General features: G+C 40.2%; 2 protein-coding genes across 4 annotated transcripts in view; both read right to left on the reverse strand.

The window, feature by feature from the left end:
* The window catches only part of Tph2 (tryptophan hydroxylase 2), a 99,669-nt gene extending 94,312 nt beyond the window's left edge, over nt 1-5,357 (reverse strand). Inside the window, exons 1-2 of the mRNA XM_051172953.1 lie at nt 5,205-5,357; nt 2,367-2,516 (exon numbers count right to left, since the gene is read on the reverse strand). Coding sequence (XP_051028910.1) covers nt 2,367-2,516; nt 5,205-5,309 — 255 coding nt within the window. The 5' untranslated portion in view covers nt 5,310-5,357. The remainder of the gene's footprint in view (nt 1-2,366; nt 2,517-5,204) is intronic.
* A 14,682-nt stretch (nt 5,358-20,039) lies between these two features.
* The window catches only part of Tbc1d15 (TBC1 domain family member 15), a 51,646-nt gene continuing 45,888 nt past the window's right edge, over nt 20,040-25,797 (reverse strand). For all 3 annotated transcript variants that reach the window (XM_051172656.1, XM_051172654.1, XM_051172655.1), the window contains 5 exons: nt 25,520-25,619; nt 24,923-25,020; nt 23,886-24,002; nt 23,307-23,393; nt 20,040-20,637 (listed from right to left, as the gene is read on the reverse strand). In XM_051172656.1, coding sequence (XP_051028613.1) covers nt 20,419-20,637; nt 23,307-23,393; nt 23,886-24,002; nt 24,923-25,020; nt 25,520-25,619 — 621 coding nt within the window. In that variant the 3' untranslated portion in view covers nt 20,040-20,418. The remainder of the gene's footprint in view (nt 20,638-23,306; nt 23,394-23,885; nt 24,003-24,922; nt 25,021-25,519; nt 25,620-25,797) is intronic.

The following is a 25,797-nucleotide window of genomic DNA, read 5'->3' on the forward strand; positions in this document are numbered from 1 at the left end:
ATAACTTAATATCCTAAATTTCGTATTCTCATAGTCTTGAAAAACACAAGATGCAAGTGCTTAATGCTACAGTAATAAAAAAGGCTCACTTTTAAAAATAAAATTTAAGAGTAAATCAATCATTTGCAGTCAGACATGATGGCTCATGCCTAAAATCCCAACACTCAGACGTGACTGACGGAGCCCAGAGGACTGCAAATTCCTCTAGGCCACATCGCAAGACCCCGTTATATAAGACCAAAAAAAAAAAAAAAAAAAAAAAAAAATCAAGCAACTCTTTCTAAAAAGTGAATAATTAAAATGCCAGGCAGAAAATGGAAGGCATACAAAAAAAGTGCCTAAGATTTGGAAAATGTTGATCAAAGCAAAGCCCAAATTTTAGGAGAAGAGAGAGAAACAGGAACAGCGTAGCAAAGGGCATCTCCCAGGCAAAAAGGAGACCAACTTCTGTGTAGTGAAGAGGCAGAGCATAGCAGCAATAGCCCCTAAGTAGGACACACAGGAACGGCCTCTGGCATCGGCCAGGCTAGCTTCACCAGAAGACAACACGCCACAGCCGTCACTTTGTGAATCTCTTTGTAATAAGCATTTTTCGGAAAGAACGGTAACTTTAATGCTTAAAAACCTGGTTTAAGTGTCCCACTGAGGCACCTTTCTCCTTTGATAATTGTAGCCTAAGGTCTCCTTTCCCCACCCTGCCCCATCACGTCAGGGACTGCACTCTGGAGCTCAAGCAGTTTCTGATACAATCCTGGATGTTCTGTTTCTGTTTTTATTGAGCTTTGTAATAATGCTGTATTTTATAAATTGGCTAATAATAAAAGTGGGATTATTATTAAGTTCAAGGCCCAAGAGACTCCACATTCATTGTGTCACTTCGGGCTTTTAGTGTTTGGTTGAATTAGAGTAGGTATTTTTAGACCAGGGCACTGAGGTTCCAATGGGTTAAGTGGTTTAGCTAAGACACGGTGACTAGCTGATGGCAGAGTGCAAATTCAAAGTGTGAACCCCTTCTCCAGGGATTTTTCCACTGCACCCAGCTGTCTAATTGAATTGGCTTGCCTCTGGGCACCGTATGGACACAGCCCTACACGGCATAATTATGTGTAAAATACTACTACAGATTTCCATTAGCACTGTTTATGGTACCTGATCTTTTCTTCAAGGCCAAAAGGGAACAAGGAAACATTTTCTGAATCAGGTTAATTCCCCATCTGTGATCATCCAGAGGCATCACAAATAATGCCTCCTGTCTGCATTTTCCAAAACAATCTCACGTCATTTCATCCCAGCAATCCAGTTACGTGGGAATTACTGTTAATGCCATTTTACAAATTGAACTGAGGACCACATAATGGTTAGCCAACCCAGCAGAACTCAGGTCCAGGAAGAGCCAAATTCTTTATCTTACAACTCTGGCGACCAGCCATCGCTCCTAACAAAATGCATTTGTAAGGGTCTTTGCTCAAGGTGGAGGAGGCATCAGATGTACACAGCGTTCCTCCTCACCCAAGCTCTTTATTTAGGACTCAAGAATTTGTGCCAGGGACTATGCCATACCTTTCTATAAGACACTACTTCAATGTACATATAAGGAAGGACAGTAATTCCACTTTACAAAACACACACTGTTAAGCTCATGAAATGAGGGTTATGAGAATAAGTGTCTATGTTCATGTATCTCATTTTATGCAATAAATATGGCCTCATTAATGTGTACCACTCAAATTTAGCAAATCAAAGCAGGGTAAAAACTCGATATTTTGGAGCACCGTGTGTATGTGTGTGTGTGTGTGTGTGTGTGTGTGTGTGTGTATGTGTGTGTATTTGTGTGTGTGTATTTGTGTGTGTGTATTTGTGTGTGTGTGTATTTGTGTGTGTGTGTATTTGTGTGTGTGTATTTGTGTGTGTGTATGTGTGTGTGTATTTGTGTGTGTATTTGTGTGTGTATTTGTGTGTGTGTATTTGTGTGTGTGTATTTGTGTGTGTATTTGTGTGTGTATTTGTGTTTGTGTGTGTGTGTATTTGTGTGTGTGTGTATTTGTGTGTGTGTATTTGTGTGTGTGTGTATTTGTGTGTGTATTTGTGTGTGTGTGTGTGTGTGTGTATGTGTTTGCAGACTTTCTCACCTGGCAACAATCAGCAGGGGTTCCCAACAGGCTACCTCTGAATTAACAAATTAAAGTTCACATGAGCCTGCTTATTTCACTGTTGGGCAGAGCAAACTCCTTCGTGGCATTTGGTTCCTTCGAACCTTTCACTACGTTACCCAGAAATGGACTCAGGGATGCCTTAATGACCGACGGCAGGCCTGTAGGCAAGCACGCAGCCACCATTAAGGCTGCGTAAGGGCGTTCTGCATTTACCTGGAAGAGTCTCAGGGCCTTCACCAGCCCACCAACTTCGTTCTTCAAGGAGAACACAACGGCTGTCTTGCCACTCTCTAGAGCGTCGCTTTTGCCGCTCTCTTTGCTGCTTTTCTTGTCCTCGCCTTTGCTAGCGATTGCTTTACTTAGCTTCAAGAAAGTAAAAGCACACACACACAAAAAAAAAAACCATTATATTCCAGTGGTTTCCGTAATTTAACTTGTCCAGTGATTCCACTTAAATGCTGGAGCCCCCGCCTATCACACAAACTCAAAGTGGAGTGGGCATGGGCATGGCACTCAGCTCTCAGTCTCAAGCACTAGTCTAATTTATGCTGAGATGTTCTTTGCACTGTTTCAAGGTGGTGCCTAGAAAATTAACTTAAAGGAAGGTCAGGTTTGCTTTCCTTTGATGGTGGTAAAAATCTAATTATCAGTAAGTACAGTGGTTCTCAACCTTCCTAATGCTTAATACATACAGTTCCTCACATGGTGGTGATCCCAAACCATGAAATGATTTTTGTTGCTACTTCAAAACTGTGATTTTGGGCTGGAGAGATGGCTCAGAGGTTAAGAGCACTGAGGCAGAGGTCATGAGTTCAATTCCCAGCAACCACATGGTGCCTCACAATCATCTGTAATGTAATCTAATGCCCTCTTCTGGCCTGTAGGTGTACATGCAGCTGTATACATAATAAATAAATAAATAAACTTGATTTTGCTACTGTTATGAATCATAATGTAACCATCTGATATTTCTGATGGTCCTAGATGACCCCTGTGAAAGAGTAGTTGGGGAGAAAAGGGGATCCCCAAAGGGGTCACAACCCACAGGTTGAGAACCACTGAGTGAGTACAAACAACTATACATAGATAATTTCTCCCTTTCTTTTTTGGATAATTTTGAAGGATTAAATCTGATCATTCATCTTAGTTGGCTCATATGTAAACTATATTAATCACTAAATATACCAAATATAAGACCAAACTTTTTTTTTTTTTTTTTTTTTTTTTTTGGCAACAGTAAAGTGTCTAAGACAAAAGTATTTATTTCATCCTGAAGCATGTCAGGGCATGCATCTTTTAGGATAACTTCTGCAGTGAGACCCACATTGCCAGCTCAAAGCATCAGTCTGAATCTACAGAGCAGTATGCCCAGCCAATCCCTCTGTAGAAGACTGAGTCCAAAAAGTGACTGGTACATTTCAGCTACAAATAAAACAGGCAGTTGGAAAGACAGAAGAGAAGATGAGAACCAGCTAGTTAAGCATTAGGAACACACTGGAGAATCTGAGCAAGAACAAAGTTTACTTTCCGGCTAAAGATAAAATTTACAGGTTCTAACAATCCAGAGCACATTGCAGAATGTGTAAAGCCAAGCTGGAAATGCCCCATCTGACAATGAAAAGTATAATGGTCTGTCTTGTACTCATCACACATGAGCACAGAGCTGGACAGAGAGCTGTCTCCCTGGCTAACGATGGGGTCACATAATCGCACCAGCCTACTGCATCCTCGTGGACCTGAGACCTGCACACTTAGGTGGAACCCAGTGAGAAGTGACTTGGCACTGTCTTCCTTACACTTTTCTGCTGGCTTTACTTTCACACATCAAGATTGCCTCGCTCACTGAATTTATGTAGGAATAGATATTTTATTATTTATGCTGGCATTGGCATTTGGCAGCATATTTAGTCATTAAAAGCTCAAATGTCTTCCTGTCCCCAACATCTGCTTCCTCCTCTCCACACAATACCCATATCTCATGTGTCTAAGGAGCATTTTTGTGTGAAAGGGTCATACATTAACCATAACTGAGGGGTTTTTTTGGGTGCATTTTCCTCCTAGCGGTTTATTACGACTTCCGAATTCCTCAATGTAACATCTCATCCAAATATTCATGATACCTGAGTGTTAGACAATCTATTTTACATTTTGGGCTCATTTCCACAAATTGATTTAAATCGTTCTAAGAAAGTTGCTGTGACTATTTTTCAACATTTGTGTAGTAATAGGTAGAATGAACGTACTTGGAGCCATGCCAGTAGACCCAGTTTTTCTCTGACAAGTTGGATTTGGAATTGGTTGATAAGAAAGGAGGACAACTACAAAGCTTCCCCTAAAATGTTTAGTGACAGAAGCCTGGATATATTTTTATTGCATGTTAGTAAAACAAAAGTACTGTGCTTATTAAATCTCATAACTATTGCTCAAATTAGGGTCTCAACCTTTGCAAACATTGTAACTTTACAAACACTATCTGTCGATATTTTAAGCACACAATGAATCTTGTAAATATTGAAACAAGCAAAATATTTTTTTTCATTACCTCATCAACCAAACTTTAAAAGGGGGATAACATGGCTTGTAGGAGAACCTTTGAAGGGCACCGGTTCCAAAACTACACTCAAAACCTGCACTCAAGAACACACACATTAGTCCTGTGTTTAAGGGCAAGTTTTGAGGAAGGTGTAGGAGACAGTAACGCCTTGGAGAAACCAAAGAGACACATTTGATTCATTCTCCCAAATCTTCCTTATCCAGTGTTCTATACCTTGAGGGAGGAGTGAATTTGGGTCATTGGGTTCACATAATCTTTCATTCTTCATGATAGAAAAACTTCACCTTGTACCTGAGGCAAGTTTGTCTCCCAGCAATTCGCCCAGCTGCCTTACTTTGTGGAGCACTAAGGCAGACAGATGGGAGGTGGTGAGACAAGACTACAGAGAATGAGGGAGTTGAACGACATGCTTACTCTACAGCAGGTGCCCATATGGTGAGGTTAAGACAATTGATGCCCTAGAGAACACTGGGAAGTGCCAGATACTCGATACTCACTGTTAAGCTGCCAAGAAGCTGGTGCTCTTCGGGCACTGCCGAATCCAGGGACAAGCCTCTCCTGGCCCAGTATTTACTGGAAAACATCATCATTGCGGGCTGCATGGATCCCGATGTAATTTTCTTTCTCAGCAGCAGGGGGGACCAGAGGAGCAGCCTTGGGTGGAGATGGAGGAGGAAGGAGACGGTGGCAGCAGCCTGCTCGGGGCGCTGTCCAGAACCCTGGTGCTGAAGAGCAATGCGCTTCCTCCCCTCCCTGCATCCCTTTATATGAGTGACTGGGGACTGATGGAAAGCTGATTAGAAAAAAACTCATTTCTGGTTGCTGATGGCCACAGTCAGATTACAGATCTGAAGCCTGGGGTTATCTGTGCTCATGATGAGGTTTGCTTGTTTCATAGGTCGAGTAGCTCTTTGGGAAGAGATGATGAGGAACAATATTCAGAGTTATTTTTCTCCTTGCCACAAAACCCCAGTCCTCTAATTTTAACTCTCAGGCCTGCTACTGGAAGTCTACACTCAGTCTTTAAGTAACTATGAATCTAAGGCCTTTGTGCTTCCTAAAAGTAAGAAAATAAGTTAAGAAAGGCTTTTCTGAGACCTGGCACGTTATGGTGTGCAAACTTTACAGGTGTGTGCATGTGTACAAAAGATCTGTTTCCCAAACCTGTTGTGTCTCTATGTAGGAGGATACTCTGGCTATTGTACTGGAAAAAATGCAGGCCTTGAACTTAATTCAGACACTAACCCACTAGAATGTTTCTCACTACGTAAAAAAAATATATATGAAAACAAAATGCCCATAAACCTGTCATTCCTTGATACTTTCGGTAGCTACAGAATTGTCCCACTCCATCTGTGACGTGATCACATCCAGAAATTTGACAGGCATAGATAAAATTATACCCTTACTTTTCCAATTTTAGAAAGGCACAGGAAAGCTTGCCAATCCTTTGAGGAATGGAAAATTCTTAACCAAGTGTACGTGTTTAACTAAAGAATTAAACAAAACCTGGGACTCATACAGTTTGCTTACATAGAAAACAAAATGAAGACTCTTCAAAACATCGATTGGATTCTAATTGTTTTTAGAGACTTGAAGGTTTGTGATTATTATTTGATTCAACTCTAGAAATAATCATTCAGCTTGTATTTCCTCTAAAGACAAGTACTGAAAGGTTAAGAGGAAAAGCAAGTATTAATAAATTAACTGAATTAACCATAAAAATTAGAGTTGACACTGCTAAGTGCTTAGTTTTTGTCAGTTTCTGATCTGAACATTTTCTGTGCAGTTTTATGTCATAAAATTATCAGCTATCATAACAACATTTACAGGGAGCTCCTGACTTTGTGTGTGTGTGTGTGTGTGTGTGTGTGTGTGTGTGTGTGTGTGTGTGTGTGTGCGTGCGCGCGCGCTAAGGCATGAAAGTCTTAGGTAAATTAACAAAGGTTCGCATGTTCCTAAGAATGTCCAAAGTAGGATCTAACTTCACCCAATTTGGCTCCAGGATGCATATTCTCCAGCATTGTAGTGTATTGGTCTCCTAAATTACTGCAAACAACAAGAATGAAAACAAAGGTGGGCTCAACAGACCACAGATTATAGGGTCATGCATAGAAGAGATGTTTAACTCAACAAAATATGAAACTGAATTCTGAGGATGCAAAGGAGCGTGAGACACAGCACTGACCCAAAGAGATCACAGGCAGCTGAGAGAATCAAGTTGCCCAATGGCCAAGTGGGACAAAGAGTATTGACCTTGCTGCAGAAGACAGCAAAAGCACAGGGCATAGAGTGGTCCGTGCTACATTATGAAGTCGGGAGGCTCTTTAGGGAGCTGTCTGAACTGAATCTTTAAAAGTGAATTTGACAGTGTCATAGACAATGCAAAACAACAAAGAGATGATTTAAGGTAGAGGGAGCCACACAACAAAATGCGTAGGGAACCGTTATTGTTTAACCATGATGTAATCTAGTGTTAGGGCAAGTATGCCCCCATGAGACAAAACGAAAAAAGAAAACAAGGTCTAGATTATGGCAAGATTTCCAAGACACTGTGTGGCACTTTATCACCTTTTCCTGTGAGAGCCAAGTGGAAGGGGCTTTCTAAAATGCAGTCATCTAAACGTAGTGGCACCTTAGAACAGTAGTACCTTGAAAGCAGACTTCAGATTAAAGGTAAAACTGAATTTAAACCATCCAGAATACACCATCTTGAATTAAGATGGTAGATTAACAATGAGAAGAACCAGAAATGTGAAAGGAACGAAAATCTAGAGGCTACTGTCCCTGCTAAAATGTGGGGGCCAGTGGGGAAAAAAATACTGGTAACCATGGGCCATGAATCGCTCAACCTTCACCTTCTTGCAGCAGATGGTAACTAAAACCGACACCCACAGCTGGACAAACAGCAGAGGAAGAGGCACCTTGGAGCACTCAGCACTGAATGACATGTCTGTATCAAACATTTTTCTCCAAGGCATCAATGCAGAAATGAAAGCACAACATACGAGCTAGAGGTGCCACACGTCTCCAAGGAAACAGTGTCACCCAGACACTACAGGACCAATACCCATACAAGGTCACAGAGACTGTGACTGCATGCACAAGACTTGGACAAGTCCAAACCAGGCCAAAGAACAAAAAACAAACAAAAAAATCCAGCCCAGTGAGAAGTGGACACGAAGTCCCACCCCTAGCCAAGAGGCTATTTGCAACTGAAAGGAGAAATCTGTTTTCTCTAATCAAGTGTCATTGGGTACATCAATCACACCCTGGGACAGGCCCCATGCCCAGAAGCAGTCAGCCAACACAAAATGTTCTGTTCTTTCTCTCTCTCCTCTCTCTCTCCTCGCCCTCCTCCTCCTCTCCTCTCTCTCCTCTCATCTGTTCTTTCTCTCTCTCTCGCTCTCTCTCTCTCTCTCTCTCTCTCTCTCTCTCTCTCTCTCTCTCTCTGTGTGTGTGTGTGTGTGTGTGTGTGTGTGTGTGTGTGTGTGTGTGCTTTTTTATTTTGGTATTTTTGTCTTATTGTTTTTGGATTGTTTTTATCTTTGATTTTTGTTTTGCTCCTTTTTTCTTTTCAGCTTGGGGTTTGTGCTTAAGTGAAAGGGAGGAGAGAACATTAAGTAGGATGGATAAGGAAGTATTGGATCTGGAAAGAGTTGGGAAAAGGGAAAAATATTAGCAAAATAAATTATATAGAACGATATTATTTTAAAATGCCCCCCAAAAAGAATATTTAAATCCATTTAAAGTATCTATTGAGGCTACTAGAAATTGTAACCACTTTTGTTCACTTAAAAAATAGATGGAAGCAACATAGAGGGGTTCTTTTCTTCTTAAGGCATACAGGAATAATAAAAGTTAACAAGCAGCAGCAATGGAAACTAGTAGCATAATATGGAAATAAGAGTGACCAAAAACTTCGTGGACACAAAAAAGCTAAATTATCAATAGACTGAGAAGCAACTCCATTTACACATGAGGATCTCCTAAATGCTCCATATCATCTCTGGCATTCTGAGTGAATGGAGGAGTCCACGAAAGAGTTGTCCAGTCCGTAAGACAACTCCAAAATCCACAATGAATTTAGTCATAAATGGAGTGTGGCACTTCATAAGGACAGACATATAGATAAATAGGCTAGGTCTCACAGCTATTAAATAATCTACTGTGTTTGTGGGCAATGGTTTTCCAAGAGAGGCTCCAACATAATATGGTGGGAAAATAATAATCTGACCAACTAATCACATGGCACAAGAACTCGGTTGTCATGTCTATAATGCAACCCTCATATGGGTCAGAGAAAACCCTGGAAGAGGATAGCAGAAAGATTATAATGAGCCGAGTACCTTCTAGATATGCACCCATGAAACTTCAGCAGGATGGTTGCCTACACAAATCTTCAGAGAAACATGCCAATGTGGGTGGGGGGATTTTCACACCCTCCCCTAGTTGAAAAACTACACACAACCAATGGCTGCTGGGATGAGTCCTCTGATGAGTCAGCCAATCCCAATGGGTCAGCCCCAATCACATGTACAGACAATCAAAAACAAATGGACTTAGTAGGGCTTGCATGCATGTGTGCATGTGTGTGTACACAAAACAGTAATAATTAAAGAAGCAGCAGACATGAATTTGGCAGGGAGTGGGGGATACAAGAGAGGAGTTGGAGAGGAAATGACGTAAATATAGTACTCATGTATGAAATGATCAAAAAGTAAAAATTTAAAAACCAGTCTATATTATAGGAGAAAATACCTATACAGAATAAAGATCTCTTACTATAATTCAGCAACATGAAGAGTTGAATAGATAGAGCTCCAAAGAAGTGGTTAACAAGCACATGAAAAAATTATATATATATCAGCCAGGCACAGTGGTGCATGCCTTTGATCTCAGCATTCAGGGAGGCAGAGGCAGGCAGATCGGAAGTTCGAGGCCTGCCTGGTCAACAAGACAGCCAGGGCTACACAGAGAAACCCTGTATATATATACACACATATATATTTAATAGAGAAATAAAAATTAAATAAAAAATAAGATGCTATTTCAGACCCAGTGGGGTAGTTAGAATCAAAATAAGTGCCTGTGGCACTGTAGAGTGACGTAGTCATTCCAAATAATGGTTTGGTGGTCCCTCAGTATGACCCAGAAGTTTTTACCCCAGGTATGTGGAAAGTAATGTAGTTTCTTTTTTCCTAAGACTAGTATTAGCTAGAATTCAACAATTGAACTCTTGGGTATACATCCCCCGAAAGAGAAAACATAACCACAAAAAGCCTGTACCAGATTGCTCACAGCAATATATTTCGTTAAAGTAATTAAAATGTCAACAATTGATGAGAAAGCAAGCAAAATATTATGTATTGTAAGTTGAGTTAACACTTGGTGGTGCAAAAGAATGAAATACACAATCCCCTGAATTGATGGAAGATTACACCTGGGATGAACAGTGAAAACATTGTGCTAAGCAAAAACAAAACTAAGCATGACGAATCATGAGTCTACATATCCACATGATCTTGTGTATATAAAATGCCTAGATGTGAAAAGAAGCAATAAAAAAAGCACAAGGCAGATTCGTGATTGCTGGGAAGACAAAGGTGGAAGTGGAGAACTACCGTGGGGTTTTTTAGGGACTGAAAACAGTGATAGTTGCTGTCTCAAGTGTTTCATCTGCTGATAAAATACTCTGAGAAAAGCAACTTAGGAGTGAAAGGGTTTATTAACTGACTCTTCAAGGGTATAGTCTATGATGGCAGAGATGTCAAGGCAGCCAGAGCTGCCTTGTCACATTTTATTTACAACCAGAGAACAGAGAGAGATAAATAAATGAAGGTATGCCATAGAGAAGCTTGCTTTCTCTATTATTTTAAAGTTCAAGTTCCCCTGGCCAGGGAATGGTTTCATTCACAGTAAGATGGATCTTCCCACACAAATTAATGTAACCAAGGTAACCCACCTCAGGCATGCACAGAGGCCCATCTGCCAGGTTGTCCTAGATTCTGCAAAGATGACATGACTAACCATCACATAATTCTGTGGACATACTAAAAGCCACCAAACTAAATTCTTTAAAAGTGGTTAATAAATGTTGGGGGGTGCTGTAATAAAACAGTGAGGAAATTTTAAAGTGATTTTATGTTAAAGGAATTAGATCCAAATAAAGCTTTTCTATTAAAAATTAAGTTAGAATCTTATTACTTCTGTCCCTATTGTAGACAGCCAAGCAGATTCTTCTTTGTAGATAGAGGCTTACACTCTGGAAAAAGGCAAAGCACCAGGCACAGCTGGAAATAAAGGAGAGAATAATTAAGCAAGTACACATGGTGAATTTGGAGGCTCTTGGACTCCAAGGTGGAAAACCAAATAATTAGCTTCAAGCCAGATAAGGGGGAAAGCCCACTGCAGAGAATCTGACTATGCCCAAAATGGTGTGGGCAACATTGCCTACAGACACTAAGACTGAAAGTTCTAAACACAGCAGTACAATCAGTGACACTCACTGCTGAGAAGCCTATTTGAATACTTGGTAGAGTGTGAAGTTGGATTCATGACAATACAGAACATTGACAAATAAAAAATAAAGAAAATTAAAATTTTTAAAAACCTTGATGAAAAAAAGCCAAAGAGGAACAACTCAGTTGAAAATTGCACTTACAAAGTCATAATGACGTGCACACTACATACCAATGTGGCCAATACTATCTCAAAGACAGACAAGTGTGTGGGGTGTGTGTGCATGCATGTGAACATACATGTGTGATGCACATGTGTGAGTGTGGATAGTCAGGACTGGGGAGAGGATGAAAAGAGGCACAGGCTCATCTTTTTTAATTTAAACACATTTTTATTGAAAAATAAAATAATTCATATTACATCTCATTTGCTGTCCCATCCCATGCATCCTCCCATTCCTCCCTCCCTCCCGCTTTCACCCCATTCCCCTTCCCTATGACTGTGACTGAGGGGGACCTCCTCCCCCTGAATAGGATGCTGGGTATCAAGTCTCTTCTTGGTAGTCTGCTATCCTTCCTCCGAGTGCCATTGGGCCTCCCCATCAAGGGGACATGGCCAAATATGGGGCACCAGAGTTCGTGTGAAAGTCACTCCACTGAACTGTGGAGAATGTTCTGTCCCTTGGCTAGATCTGGGTAGGGGTTTGATGATGACTGCACGTATTGTCCTTGGTTGGTGAAACAGGCTCATCTTTTAAGGTGTGATCATCAAAGTAGTGAAGCCCAGAGATATGGAAGTGAGCACCGAATAATCACCAGGTGGCTGGACAGCTAGAAACTTGCCATTCGGGGAGGAATTAGGAAGTGGGCAAAGGAAGATAATTTCTCATAACAAGAAGTTTCATGAAAGCCACATATATCTGTGGCCTTGATTGCAATATAGATGCCTAAATTGTATTGTACAAATAGCATATTGGTCTTAATAAAGCTGCATTCAAACTTCCGCTCTGACACTAGTCTCAGTGCCGCTCTATTATCAGACCTTCATGAACTGCTGTGCCGATCAGAGTGAGTAGCAAGTGTTTAACATGGTGGATACTGGGTCCTCAAGATGCCAGTTAAATACATTGTTCAACCAGACGCCAGAATTATACAAAATCAGGCACTGGCTAAGAATGTTTGGCAGAATTTTTTTTTTCTTAAATGTAGATACAGTCTCATTGGTGATTGTCTTTATAGTCGGTAAGCAGGAAGCCTTTAGCCACAAGGGAAGATGTCGGGAAGGATTTTAATCAAGAGGCCAGGAAATGGAAAATGGAGTGGGGGGAACAAACTAAAATACTGTCAGTTAAGATCTCCACTGTAAGATCCTATAGGTGAAACAGAACCATGTGACTACGAGTGGCCATAGTGGCAATTGGCTGAGATATACGATATAAGGGGTCTGTAATTTGTTTTGGTTTTTTGTTTTGTTTTTCTGAGTTTCTCTGTGTCGCCTTGGTTGTCCTGGACTTGCTTTGGAGACCAGGCTGGCCTCGAACTCACAGAGATCCTCCCTGAGTCAGCCTGGCACCAAGGAGTCTATAATTTTTTTTGTTAAGTATGCTAGTATCTTTTCAACAGGAGTATCTTTCGTCATTAAGGATAATAATAAAAGCGAGAGAAATACTATTAACTAGCCCTTAAGTCACTGTAAAATGGAAATGTATCTTAGCAGATACAGACTATAAGAACAAAGACCGGGGGCGGGGGGGGGGGGGGGGAGTCTGCATAGATATTAAAGGTTAACAATTATAAACCGAGAGAACCAAGGAGAAGCTGAAATGCCCATGATCCCCAACAGAAAATTCCCCAAGCTATTAATTTGTTTTGTGGGTAAAAACAAGAACTGAGAATTTGGTTAATTCTTCCTTTTGGTGCCACTCACCTTCCCTGTCTGGGCTAAGAAAGCAAGCAAATGGAAACACAAAGTCACCATGAGAAAGTCAGGCTGGGTGTGCAAGCCATCAGAAGATACCTCGCCAGGCATGTGTAAGGGCCTGAGTTTGACCACTAGGATAATAGACATTTTCCTTGTAGCTCCCTGTGAGAGTGGATAAAACAGGCATGAAGTTACTTATAAGCAGATGTGAGAGTGTGATGCAGTGTGACTATAGATATATTTGAAAGGGAAGCTGGGACTCCACAAAGTCTGTTTCTCCTCAAATAACTTGTCTTGATCTTGACACAGCATCCCAGTGTGTCTCTCAAACCCACTGAACAAGGCAATAGAAGAGGCAGGATTTCTAATACCCACCAACTCAACAATCAGTACCTGGTGTTTTCCATTAAATTGCGAACCCCGGGTCCTGTGGGGTGTGTACTTCAGGACCTTCCACAGGAACAGCTGAATATTAACCCTACCCACTCCTAATTTCTCTAACTACTCCTTTTATTAAAGGAACTTTTTAGCCTATTTCACACGGTTTAGTATTTTAAGAGCCCATTAACAATAGAAAATAAAATAAACCTGAAATGATTTATTATAAGAAATCCACACAAGCTTCTATACATTTTCTGTATCATTTTCTTTTCCAGACATTCACAGCCAACATGTGTAGTTAATGAAGTAATATCTGACACTTTACATATGTACAAATGAACATTTAAAAAAATAAGGCAGAATCATGGGAGCTAAAAAGGTCAGAGTTGTCTTTGGAACATGGGAAGACCCCACTATTCTGTTACCACATTCTTAATCATTATGTTTAATGTGCCACTCACATGTTCATATGAGACATTCTGAGTTACACTACACTCATGTGACTTCTGCCACCTTGGTTCACATTACAAAAAAGTAAAGTATTTATGACAGTACATGTATTCCTGCCACTCATGCTTCTGTCCTACACAAGATTACCGTTTTGAAGGAAAACATAAACAAAGGGCACTTAATATCTGAGGTTGTATTAACCACTCAGGTACCAAGACAGTACTGTCTAAAACTAAGTCAAGAAAGTCAGTCTGGTGTCAACCCAACTAAATTGATCTAATTTTGAAGCATAGCTTTGGGGGTCTCTGTGGCCACCAAGTCCAGATAAGAAGGCAGTTAGGTTCAACAGGATTCAGTAGCTGGCACTGGTTCAAACTTTGAGTGATACTGGGTAATTTATTCTGGGATTATTTAAGCACAGCACAACTTTCTGAAAATTTTTCCTGGTAACAATTAAGTCAATTTAAGACATGACTACATGGAAGCTCTGTAAAGTACATGTGACGTCTTCCATGAAGCTGGGTTTTATAGATTGACTGAGCAATTGATAAGGTCTGGAGTGGGATCTGCTGTGGTCTCAGCCATACAGATGGCGCAAAGGTCACCCACCAGGCTACTGACCACCTCCCCTCTCAGCCTTCTGGGCAGACACAGGTTATGCAGCTCTCCTTCTGAGACGACAACCCACAGGTTTTACACTACTGGTTTTCCCGGTGCTTATCTGTGAGCACAAGAGCCTAAAAGAGCTGCCCACAACCATAAGCATCAATTTGTTCTTATCATTTCCCACACTAACCCACACTACTAAAACTGTGTACTGCTGTCATGCCTAGGTATGACAGGACAGGGCTTCCTTTCTTGCAGTATTTGCAAAATGTGTTATACTGACCTAGAAGGAGGGGTTGAGAAGCATACTCCATCAGCAGGCAAAGAAAGAGGTAGACGTGGTGTTCTCATAACCGCCTTCACAAAGAGAATCCATGAAAGGTGAGCACACTTAGGCCTGCTTCAAGATGAAACTGGAGTATAGGAAGTGCGTCAGGTCAGTGGGGGAGGAGCTCCATCAAACCAGAACACAACTTCAATTTGAAGTCAAAATGACCTCAGTAGGAGGCAAACTGAAGAGTGCCTCAAGGCTATATTGGCAGCATGGTATGTTTTGGGGGGAAAAAAATAACACGCAAAGATTTTCAAAAATGCCCAAAGATGGTGGTAGTTCTATTTGCCATCTTATTATAACATGTGACTGATCTACCATGCTGGGCACCACATTAAACAGTTTTATATGCACTCATTTTTCACAATTGAAATGGGCTTTATACCCACCTGCAGCTGAGGAAATGGGGTTTACAGCTACAAAACTAAGTAACTGCACTGGGCCTCAAACCCAAGAGCGCCCCTCAAAAAATATCCGTGCTTTTATCCACTGTTCAACACTAAGCACAGCGCCATCAACTCCACATTAGTCCTAAAAGACAGATTTGCTGTAAAATAGCCCACAAGTAATGTCACAGACTGGTGGACACAAACACAGCAATTAAGTACCTGCATTCTTGCAGATAGCATTAAGAACAGTTTGTATATGTACAGCTTAAAACTACTGTCTATGCCAACGTAAAAATGCTTGAGATGCAACCCTCACCACACCTGCACTCCCAACATTCATTCTTGATTTTCTGGCCTCATGGATATAACAACTATTGGATTTTTGGACTTTCCATCAGGAGACAGCCCTTGTTGGACTAGCCAGACCATAGTAATCTTTCCATACCCCATCATGTTGGAGTTGTCTTGGAGAGGCTCGCTGCTGTGCTGCGGTGGAAACAGGCTCACTGTCATTTCCAGGGGAGTATAATTCTACCATCTTGGTAGAACTGGTCAAATAAACCCAGCACATCACCAATATATACTCTAACGCTGAATGTGAGCAAATATTGACTGTGAGCAAAAAGTGGAAATATCTGACAGAAAGCTCATCTTTGTGGTAGTCTGGAAAACCCAATCACCACAGGAGAGGAATGCTTATATTCACTAAGGCGTAGACTTGATACCATGAACCTTAAAACATGAGTAAATAGTTCAGTCGCCACCTTGGGATTTGCTTGGTGTTGCTTCAACACATGTGAAGGCCCACAGTCCCCATTTCCTGGACTAGCCAGAGTGCCAGGTATTTCTCAGAAAGTTAGGTAGAGTGTGACAGAACCAGGAGAAATGAAGAGGACAACACTCTTCTACTCACAACTGGGTGAGACCCACCTGATTAAGCTGCCGTGTTCAGAATTCCTGTGGGAGGCTCTGGTCTTTATTCACATGCATTTTGTTCTATGATAAATGGTGACAAATCCCAGTGATAAAGTCTCAAGGAGTATGCATGTTGTTGGTTCTGAGACAGTCCTTATATGTGATTGGAGAAAAGCACAAAAGACCTCTACCTTATCCAGGAGGAAATGAAAAACCAGGCAGGGCAAACGGTTGTCAAAGGGCTGTTTGGAAGAAAGCACCTGAACAGCTGGTTAATGATCACTGAAGGAAAAACGAGGGCTGCTGATGGGCAGGTAGGACACATCCAAAGGGAAGGAAAACAACCTGTGTAACAGAGGCAAGAGCCAGAAAGATGTCCTCTGTGTGGTTCCATCAAGTCAAGCCAACTCTGAGCAAGTGCTATACATCCAATGTACACATGAACTCCAAATCATGGGTATGAAAAAACAGGCTGACTCAGGGAGGATCTCTGAGTTTGAGGCCAACCTGGTCTACAAAAGGAGTCCAAGGCATGCAGGACTACACAGAGTAACCCTGTCCCAAGAAATAAAAAAGGAATGAAGGAGGGAAGGAGGGAGTCAAGGAAAGAAGGAGGGAGGGAGGGAGAAAACAGGCTGTGGTCCAACAAGAACAGATACAATAAAGGCCATGCAGTCAAGATCCCAGAAATCCAGGCCATGAGCGCTTATCAGAGAAATGGTGAAGACTGAGGTCACAGACATGTTAGGACATGTTTGAAAGAATGAGTGACCAGGGAGAAATATAAACAAAAAGAGAACTAGGAATTGACAAAATTCTGTCTGAAATCACAAGGGCACTGGGCAAAACATTCAGTAAAATGATGAATACCTCCTGTACCTTGACCCTCAGGAGTGAGGCCCTGCTGGTCCCTCTCCATCGACATGGGCTCTCGGGCTCTCCCACAGTCTTCCTGCTGAGTGTATGAGCATTCTTGTGAGGGGTCATTTCGTGTTTCCCTTGTACTACACCTCTGTTGTGAGCCCTGCATTTCCTATGTTAATACTTCATTCGTGCAGAGCTTTGAGGATCATAAACAGATTGTTATTTTCAAGGTAGTAAATTAAACTCATATTTTCAGAAATAGAAACAAGTATCTTTTCTCATGAAGCAATTCTTAGAATAGTAGACTGACTGAATGCTGAAGATTTCAGATGTGAGTGTAAGAAGATACTATGTAAGCATACTTTAATTGCTCCTTGTAAAACCATCAAGGGGATAATCTACATGAAACAGGCTGAGATGGGTTGGAGAGATGGCTCACAGGTTAAAGAGCACTGGCTGCTCTTCCAAAGGTCTTGAGTTGAATTCCCAGCACCACATGGTGGCTCACAACCATCTGTGATATGATCTGATGCCCTCTTCTGGCCTGCAGGTGTACATGCAGGCAGAGCATTGTATACATAATAAATAAATCTTACCCCCCCCCCCAAAAAAAAGATTGTGATAACTATCACTTCTTATTGGGGAAAAAAAAAGGCAAATCTACTTTAGAATTTCAGTAAGTTACCTTTTAAGAACTTAAGAATACTCCTGAATACTTCAATCAAAGTATTAAAAAACAACCCAACAATGGGGTCCTTTAACTTCAGGGGAACTCAGATTGCTTGGATGCCCATTTCTTAATGCTACTTTCAAAGATGCTGACTCAGTAGTCTGAAGAAATTGAACATGTATTTTGATAATGCAGTCCAAGTACAGTCCAATATTTTAACTGAGGTTCAGCACATAAAATTACCATGAATCATAAAACATATTATTATTCTGTTAAATCATTTACAATGTTTCCTGACTTTTAGAGAAAAATTTCTCAAAATACTTTGGCGAAATCACAAAATTTCTCTATAAAAGCAAACACATATGCACACAAGCCGTTTCAACTCTATTCAACTATAAGACATTTCAACATCATCAGAAAATCAAAGGTGAAAATGTCCATGCTAGGATGTCCGAGCACATAAACCCTGGGTAATGTTATACAACTATGCTAGGGATGGGCATACAGGCTGCCTGTAAGAGTCAGTACCCACCCAAACTCTGGGCACTGTCAAGGTTCAGTGACAACCACTCTTCCAAAAGGACTGCTGGAAAAGATGGAGTTTCTATTAACCAAGACTGAAAGTTTCTATACAAGAGAGATGAAAAATCTAGAAACATGAAATAGATTCTTAAATAAGTCTGTTTCCCATAAAGCCATACAAAACTTGAAAATAGAGTTAAATTAAAAACTATCTAAATTTCAACATCCTTATGTACCATAACATTACACACCTTCTACATGCTGATATATAAGTGTACATATATATATGTGTATATTTGGTATAGAACATTTGTGAACACTGGAATGATCTTTTCAAAGGTTATGCCAAGAAATTTACCTGAACTATACATTCTAGCAATTCCAATAGCTCAAGTTTACATGATGTCCCCAACTGGATTCTGTAGGCTGATTAAGACTTTACCAACTGTAATGCATTATCATTTCCATAGAAAAAAATGCACTTGACAGAAATGCATACCATTCAGTAAAAATATTTTAACAAGCAGTTTCATAACAAAACTTAACACAAATCCAACTTATGAAACATATTAACTTTTCTTTAATCTGAAGTGGATGTCGTATTACGTAGGCAGAAGTCCGAACACCCAGTGTCCAGGAAGAACAAGGAGGGCATCAAGATGTTCTGATCAATTTCCTGAAATGGCAGGAAATGAAAGGCTGGAGATGCTGAGCTTGTGGGCTTACTCATTATTAACTGATCAGAGATAACACGATATTAAAAACTCCCATCTAATGGTTCTGGTGCCATTGCTGGGGCAAAGTTCCTTTGGTGCCCTTACGTTCTGGGAAAGAAGGAAAAATGGTCTACATGAGCACAGCACAGCAGCTGCTTCCCTGACTCAGACAACTGCGTCCTTCAGACACACTGTGCCTGTGTTTGTACTGATGAAAAATATTTCCAAGTATAATGCGAGTGCTTGTCACTTCTACACCTCTCTGAAACGACTACTTCAGGAATGAAAGCCTGTGACATGCTGGGGTCCACTTTGAGTTTTCTGATGAAGAGCCAGCAGTGTCTAAGTGTAATTTAACTGAGAACACTACTTCAGCTTGGAATTTATTTTAATGATATGTACAAGAGTTAACAAATTACAATTAAAACGGAATTTGTTATGGTGATTCCACAGAACTTAAAATCATGCAATACCTGCATGGTAAGAACAGCTTCATTCATATACAAAAAAATATTACTTTAAGACTCGTTGACAGTGCCTGAAAATTTTTGACATAAGTTTTCTGCAAAGAATATTTTATAAAAATGTAAAGATCTGATTAACCAATTAATGCATTCTTAGGAAAGATAATAAACATTATTAGTAAAGTGAGGTTACAGTGATTAATTTTTAAATTATACCGGTACTGACAGGGTTGAATGTAGTTCCGTTAAATAAATGTTCTGTTAAGAAAATAGTTTTGAAAAAGATCTTATATTGAAGCTATGTATTAATTTTGTTGAATCAGCTTATATAAATCAATACTCAAGTTTATTCAGTTAAAGAAAATAGGACTATGCTTTCTCAAACTCATAAATAGTACATATATACAGTCTATATACAAGTGAAGAAAAGTTCTTTGTAAAAAAAAATTACTGCCAATCCACTTGCTAGGGTCGAAATAGTTCTTTATCCACATAGTAAGTACGTTGGTAAAAATTTCTAATTTAAATCACATTCAACCAGCATAAATATTTAAGCTGAATATTGTTGTAAACAATCAAAAAAAAAAATTCGTGTTTTTAAATTCTGTCACTGAGTAACAACCTACTTCTCATTTTAGAATGCTCTAGAAAAGCTCAACATTTAGTTCAATCAAGTCCAAAGCCCACTAAAGAGTAAGACAGAGCAAATGCTGTCCAAAGTGCATAATTTCCAAAGCATCCACTTGTCATATCTATCCAATCCCGGTTCATCAGCAACAAAATAAAATATATTTAGTTATAAAAATACTAAGGAATGTTATTGAAAAGGAAAGGCTATTTGGTAGAAGTAACTACAAAAATAATTAGTTTAAAACTTTGTAAAGCTTTAATGCAAGAACATCAGTACACTGTCTTTCCATGAAATGTAAAGCATGATCAATACCGAGACTGTGTCCACCTTCATGTACTTAAAAAGGAATTGCAACAAACTATCTCTTAAAAACTGTAAGACAAAGGATCATGCAGGTGTTAATCTACGGGCATTCGGGGATGCTCGTGCCAGCGCTGGGCTGTTGTCTTTGGCTTCACTGGCAGCAAGAGCAGGCGAAGTGCTACTTGAGAGTGCACATGTGGGACAAGCAGTTCCGACGTTCTCATCTTCCCCGGTGTCCGAGTCTGGCGTTGTAACTTCACTGTCCTGAAGCCCCAGGATCTCACAAACTGCCTGTGGCAATTCCTGAGTATGAAAAATCAAGTATAAAGCCACTTATTCAGTAGTGAGGAAAACTACCCACAAAGTAAACTTTTAATGCTAACTTGACTTCAGAGTCTCAACGTTCATTTCAGCAGTGTAAGTGCCACACATTCTTCTTCCACCATCTTCCTCTACTGCAGACAAAATCCAGCCATCTACTTTGTCTCATCAATTTTCCTAGTTAGCTTTAAATGTCAACCTGACACAACCTAAAGTCACGGAAGAAGGAGACCGTCAGTTGAGGGATGGCCCGGACCAGACTGACTGCAGGCACGTACGTCTGTGGAGACGGTCTTGTTAACTGATGTAGGACTCCGCCCCTGGGGACCACACCACTCCCTGAGCACATGGTCCAGAGCTGCAGAAGACAGCTAGGTGAGGGGCAGGAGAGATGACTTAGTCAGCTGTGCCTGCAACTCCAGCTCAAGGGACCAACATCCCTGGCCTTCAAGGACACCTGCACTCATGGGTCACATCACATAGACACACACACAGGCACTAAAACAATCTTTCAGACGCACTGGCTAAGCATGAGCTTGTGAGTGAGCCAGGAAGCAACGCGATCCATGACTTCTCTCAGTTCCTGCTCTGACTCGCCTTGATGGTGGAATGTGACTTGTGAGCTGAAACCAACCCAGGGCTCTAAATTGCTTTTAGTCAGTGTTTTATCACAGAACAGAATGACACTACAGCAGAAGCAGGTCCTGGCTCTTGTTGCCGCTGCTTGTTTGCTTTGGCCTTTACACGTCATTAAACTTGCAGGGGCTCGTGTAGTCCAGGCTGAGGCTGACCTTGAACTCCTGATCCTCATACCTCCACCTCCCCAGTGGCAGGGCTGCAAGACTGTACCACCACACCCCATTTCCTAACAGAATTTACCCATTCTCCCCTTTTATCCTTAAAGATTCAAAGTCATCTCACTGGAATGTTTTGAAACAGAATAGCTTTCCTACAAACACTCCTCACTAAACTAATTAACTATTTGGACTCATGGTGGGGTAAGTGATGCAAAGCTGAAACAAACATTGTTTTAAAAATGAAAAGGCCCCATAGTACGTGAGAAAGTCATATCACACTCTCCACTCAACTGTGGAGAATGTTCTGTCCATTGGCTAGATCTGGGAAGGGGTTTAAAGTTTACCTCCTGTATTGTCCTTGGCTGGTGCCTTAGTTTGAGCGGGACCCCTGGGCCCAAATCTGCCTATCATATTGTTCTACTTGTAGATTTCTAGGACCCTCTGGATCCTTTTATTTTGCTATTCTCCCATGCGTCTCTCATTTAGAGTCCCAATAGGATGCCTTCCCCTCTGTCCCAGTTTCCTGGTAAGTGAAGGCTTTGACCATGTCCCCTGGAGGGGGAGGCCTGGTGGCACTCGGAGGAAGGACAGCAGGTAGCCAAGAAGAGACTTGATACCCTATGAGAATATATAGGGGGAGGTAATCCCCCTCAGGAACAGTCATAGGGGAGGGGAATAATGGGAAAATGGGGGGGGGGGGGGGAGGAATGGGAGGATACAAGGGATGGGATAAACATTGAGATGTAACAAGAATAAATTAATAAAAAAAAAGAAAAAAAGAAAAAAATCACTTAAAGCAAATAAAATAAAATAAAATAAAAATGAAAAGGCCATCCATACCTATGAATTGTGGGGTTTGGGTGGGTCTGCCTGTGTTTCTGAGGCTTGAGACAGAAAGGTGCAACACTCCTCCCTGCCGCCCACTCCCCTTTCACCCTGAAGCCAGCCGGGACCTACGTCTGCTTTTCTGATACTTTGGAACTCCTTCTCCTTCTACAACGCGCCCTCCACACCACAAGGCTGCTGACCTCCACACAGACAAACAGCGTCAATTTTCTGCCTTTTCCCCTCCATCCCATCCTCTGAGCAGTTGCTGGGATTTACAACTTGCCTACTCTGGAGTTTTTCTTTTACTTTTTTTTATTATTATTATTATGTTATACAGAGTTTATTAAATGAGTTTGGGGTGAGAAGGAAAGGGGGAAGGCGTATCCCAGAGAGAGAGAGAGAGAGAGAGAGAGAGAGAGAGAGAAAGTAGAGAAGAGAGGTAGAGACAGAAGTAGAGGTAAAAGAGTAGAGCTGGAGTTTTTCTTTTACTTTAACTTTAATATAATTTTAAAATAAAATTGTTTAAGCTTAAGGATAAAGCTTTAAAAACAAAAAGAAGAAAAAGAAAAAAGCCAACTATAATGATTTGGCTTAATTCAGATAAAACATCAAATTTGTCTTTGTTTTTAGAAACAAAAACCCGGCTGGTAAAATGCAGTAAAATAAACTACCATCCGTGGTATTTGCTTCTGACTAGCACCTATGTGGTGGTGGATGTTGCAAATTGAATAAGAGATCCTGTTCTGTATTCATTAAGTTGGATAATGCACTACCACTTAAAATCTACAGCCTCCAGTTGTAGAAATTATTTTCATTACTTTTGCCATTTTGCCAATTAAATGTCTCCAATCTGGTGCAATGAGCCAACTGTTTTCAGTTAAGTAAGGTAAACTTACAATGGCAAATAAATAAAAGCTTTGTTTCTGGCCTCAATTTGCTGAGTTATTTTCCTTATAAGAAAATCTCTCCTCAGCTGATTAAAAAAAAAGGGAGAAAAATGCTGCAATTATTTGCAACACTTTATACCTTGCACTGTGCCATCTGCAGGGAAATTGCTTCTGCTTTACATAGTATGTCTTCCACATCAATTTTCATGGACAATTCATTGATGTGCTAAAAAAAAAAAAAATCAACAAAATGGAACAATAATCAAAACAGAAAACTCTATTATGCTCTACAACATAAACAACTTATTACCAATTATATCACACTGCAGTTATTACCCATAATATAAAAATAGCCACATATTACAAATCCACAGAAAATCCAATACATTTTTCATTACATTCTGTCAGGTTTTAAAGACAAATCACTGAACCATCTTGTGTCTATCTCAAAGTCATAAGCAAAAGACAGTTTTTAAAAACTAAACTATAGAAAAGAGCATTTGCTGAGTTTACTTTCCCTCCTAAATAGCCACTCGGTAATAACTGACCAATATATATTTGCTAAACTGCCATTCACAGGAAGCCAGTCCAGCACCAGGGGTTAGGGACACAATGTGAATTACTTATGAGATGCAACAACACTCTCGAGAACCATCCTGACCATGAGGACCAGGGAGAAGCCGCAGAGTACTACGATCTACCACGAGAGAAGAGTCACCTTAAGGATTTCATTGAAGCCATAATGCTTTTCCATTATCTGCTGCTTTTCTGATTCCAGGATAGCACAACACAGAAGAAGATGAAAATTCTTACAGGGCAGTTCAGTCCACATCACCTATAAAAACATATTAAGTTACTTAGCAAACAAAATCAATTCTAAGGTATTTCCTCATATATGCTGATTCTGAAGCAATAAACATGCCTAGTTGGGATAGGATTTCTACCTTTAGTTACAAAGGAACCAAAATGAAGTTTTAATATTTGATATACTTCCAGCGTGACTCTTCAAATAACTACAGCGAACATCTGATAATGCAGCCTAACTAACGCCCATACTCATAAGGTCAGCCATAAAATGTAAAGGTCAGACCCACTTCCAATATTTTTCTGATCTTTCTGATCTTTCTCACATAACGAATGTTCAGTCCTTAGAAAAATTAAGAGGGACTAAATCTTACAAATTAAAAAAGGTGTAAGTATAGTATACAGGAGCAAACACAACCAGAGATTCTTCTAGATCATAAACAGCACAAACCTTGTATCACATCACAACTGTAGACAAAGAGTATGCCTGGTTCCAACAAAACCTGCAGGGATCACCAAAAGTTGGCGCCCAGCTACGCTTACTCTGAGCAATCCTACACTTTATGCTAAATATGGGCGATGCCAGCGAATTCAAGACCTCTATTTCCCCCTAGTAATGTACTTAATGACATCTTTTCTTAATAGAAAAAAGAACCATACAAACAATTCTAGTGGAGCATAGCTGAAATGCTTTAACTTTCATAAGGAATAAATCAAGTTAATCCAATTTCAGAAATTTAATTACAAGGCAATTAACCTCAAAGTTTCAGGCTATTTGGTAAACACAGATTCAGGAGTTAGCCCAGCTAAGTGGTAACAATATTTTTAACTCATATTTAAAGAGTTCAAGTTCCCACTCCAAGGCAGGCTCCATCTCCATGTTTTGTTTTGGTTTTTTGTGAAGATGAGCATATACTTATAACTCTACACAGAAAACATGCAAGAACTTACCTCCCATAATCGAAGAATATCTAGAAAACTGAATTCCCTCTTAAATCTGATTAAAAGCCATCTGAAGCAAAAATATAGATATCCAGAATCCTGGGATTCTATACAGAAGAGGGAAAAAATGGCTTATTCTTATGCTAACACATCAGAACAGAGGAACGTTCCCCAAACTCACATTTATCTGTCTATGCAATCTACAAAACTAGGAGCCTTACATGTCTGACTACACTCTGTTAATTCAAGGAAGCAACTGAGATGTATACGGTAACTTATGTTTAAAAAAACAACAACAAACAAATGAGTGTGTAAAGACAAAATTATAACAAGATTACACAAAGTAATCTTAACAATTCTATTCTTTAAAAGAACGCAGGCGAAGGCAATGGAGCATTTTTGTCTTTACAAGTGCCTGGAAAGATGGCTCAGCAGTTGTAAGTACTTGGTGCTCTTACAGAGGGCCTGGGTTCTATCCCCAGCACCCACACAGTGGCTCATAGCCATATCCTTAACCCCAGTTCAAAGGAATCCACTCCTATACATCTGTATAGGTATTTATTTACCCTAGAACCTGCTGTGTATAGCTGTATTCATTCAACTTACCTAAATAGCTACAAAATCCACTGTCCAATAATCTTAGTAAGGTGCTCAGCTGTATTAACTGGGTCTTCATGCCTTGCATTTGTTCTTCAAAATTTTGATGCTTTAAAAGAAAATAATAATTATTACCACACAACATTTAATAAGTACTTCAAAATACATAATTACTGATAATTAAAAATATGGCCTAAGGATAAATGCTACACCTCTACTGTACTAGTTATGTGAAATAAAAACAGCTGAAAAGCCAAAGCATCAATAGAGAGAAAAAAAGAAAAGAG

This window comes from Acomys russatus, chromosome 31 (genome assembly GCF_903995435.1).
Source record: "Acomys russatus chromosome 31, mAcoRus1.1, whole genome shotgun sequence".
In the NCBI taxonomy this organism is placed as follows: domain Eukaryota; kingdom Metazoa; phylum Chordata; class Mammalia; order Rodentia; family Muridae; genus Acomys; species Acomys russatus.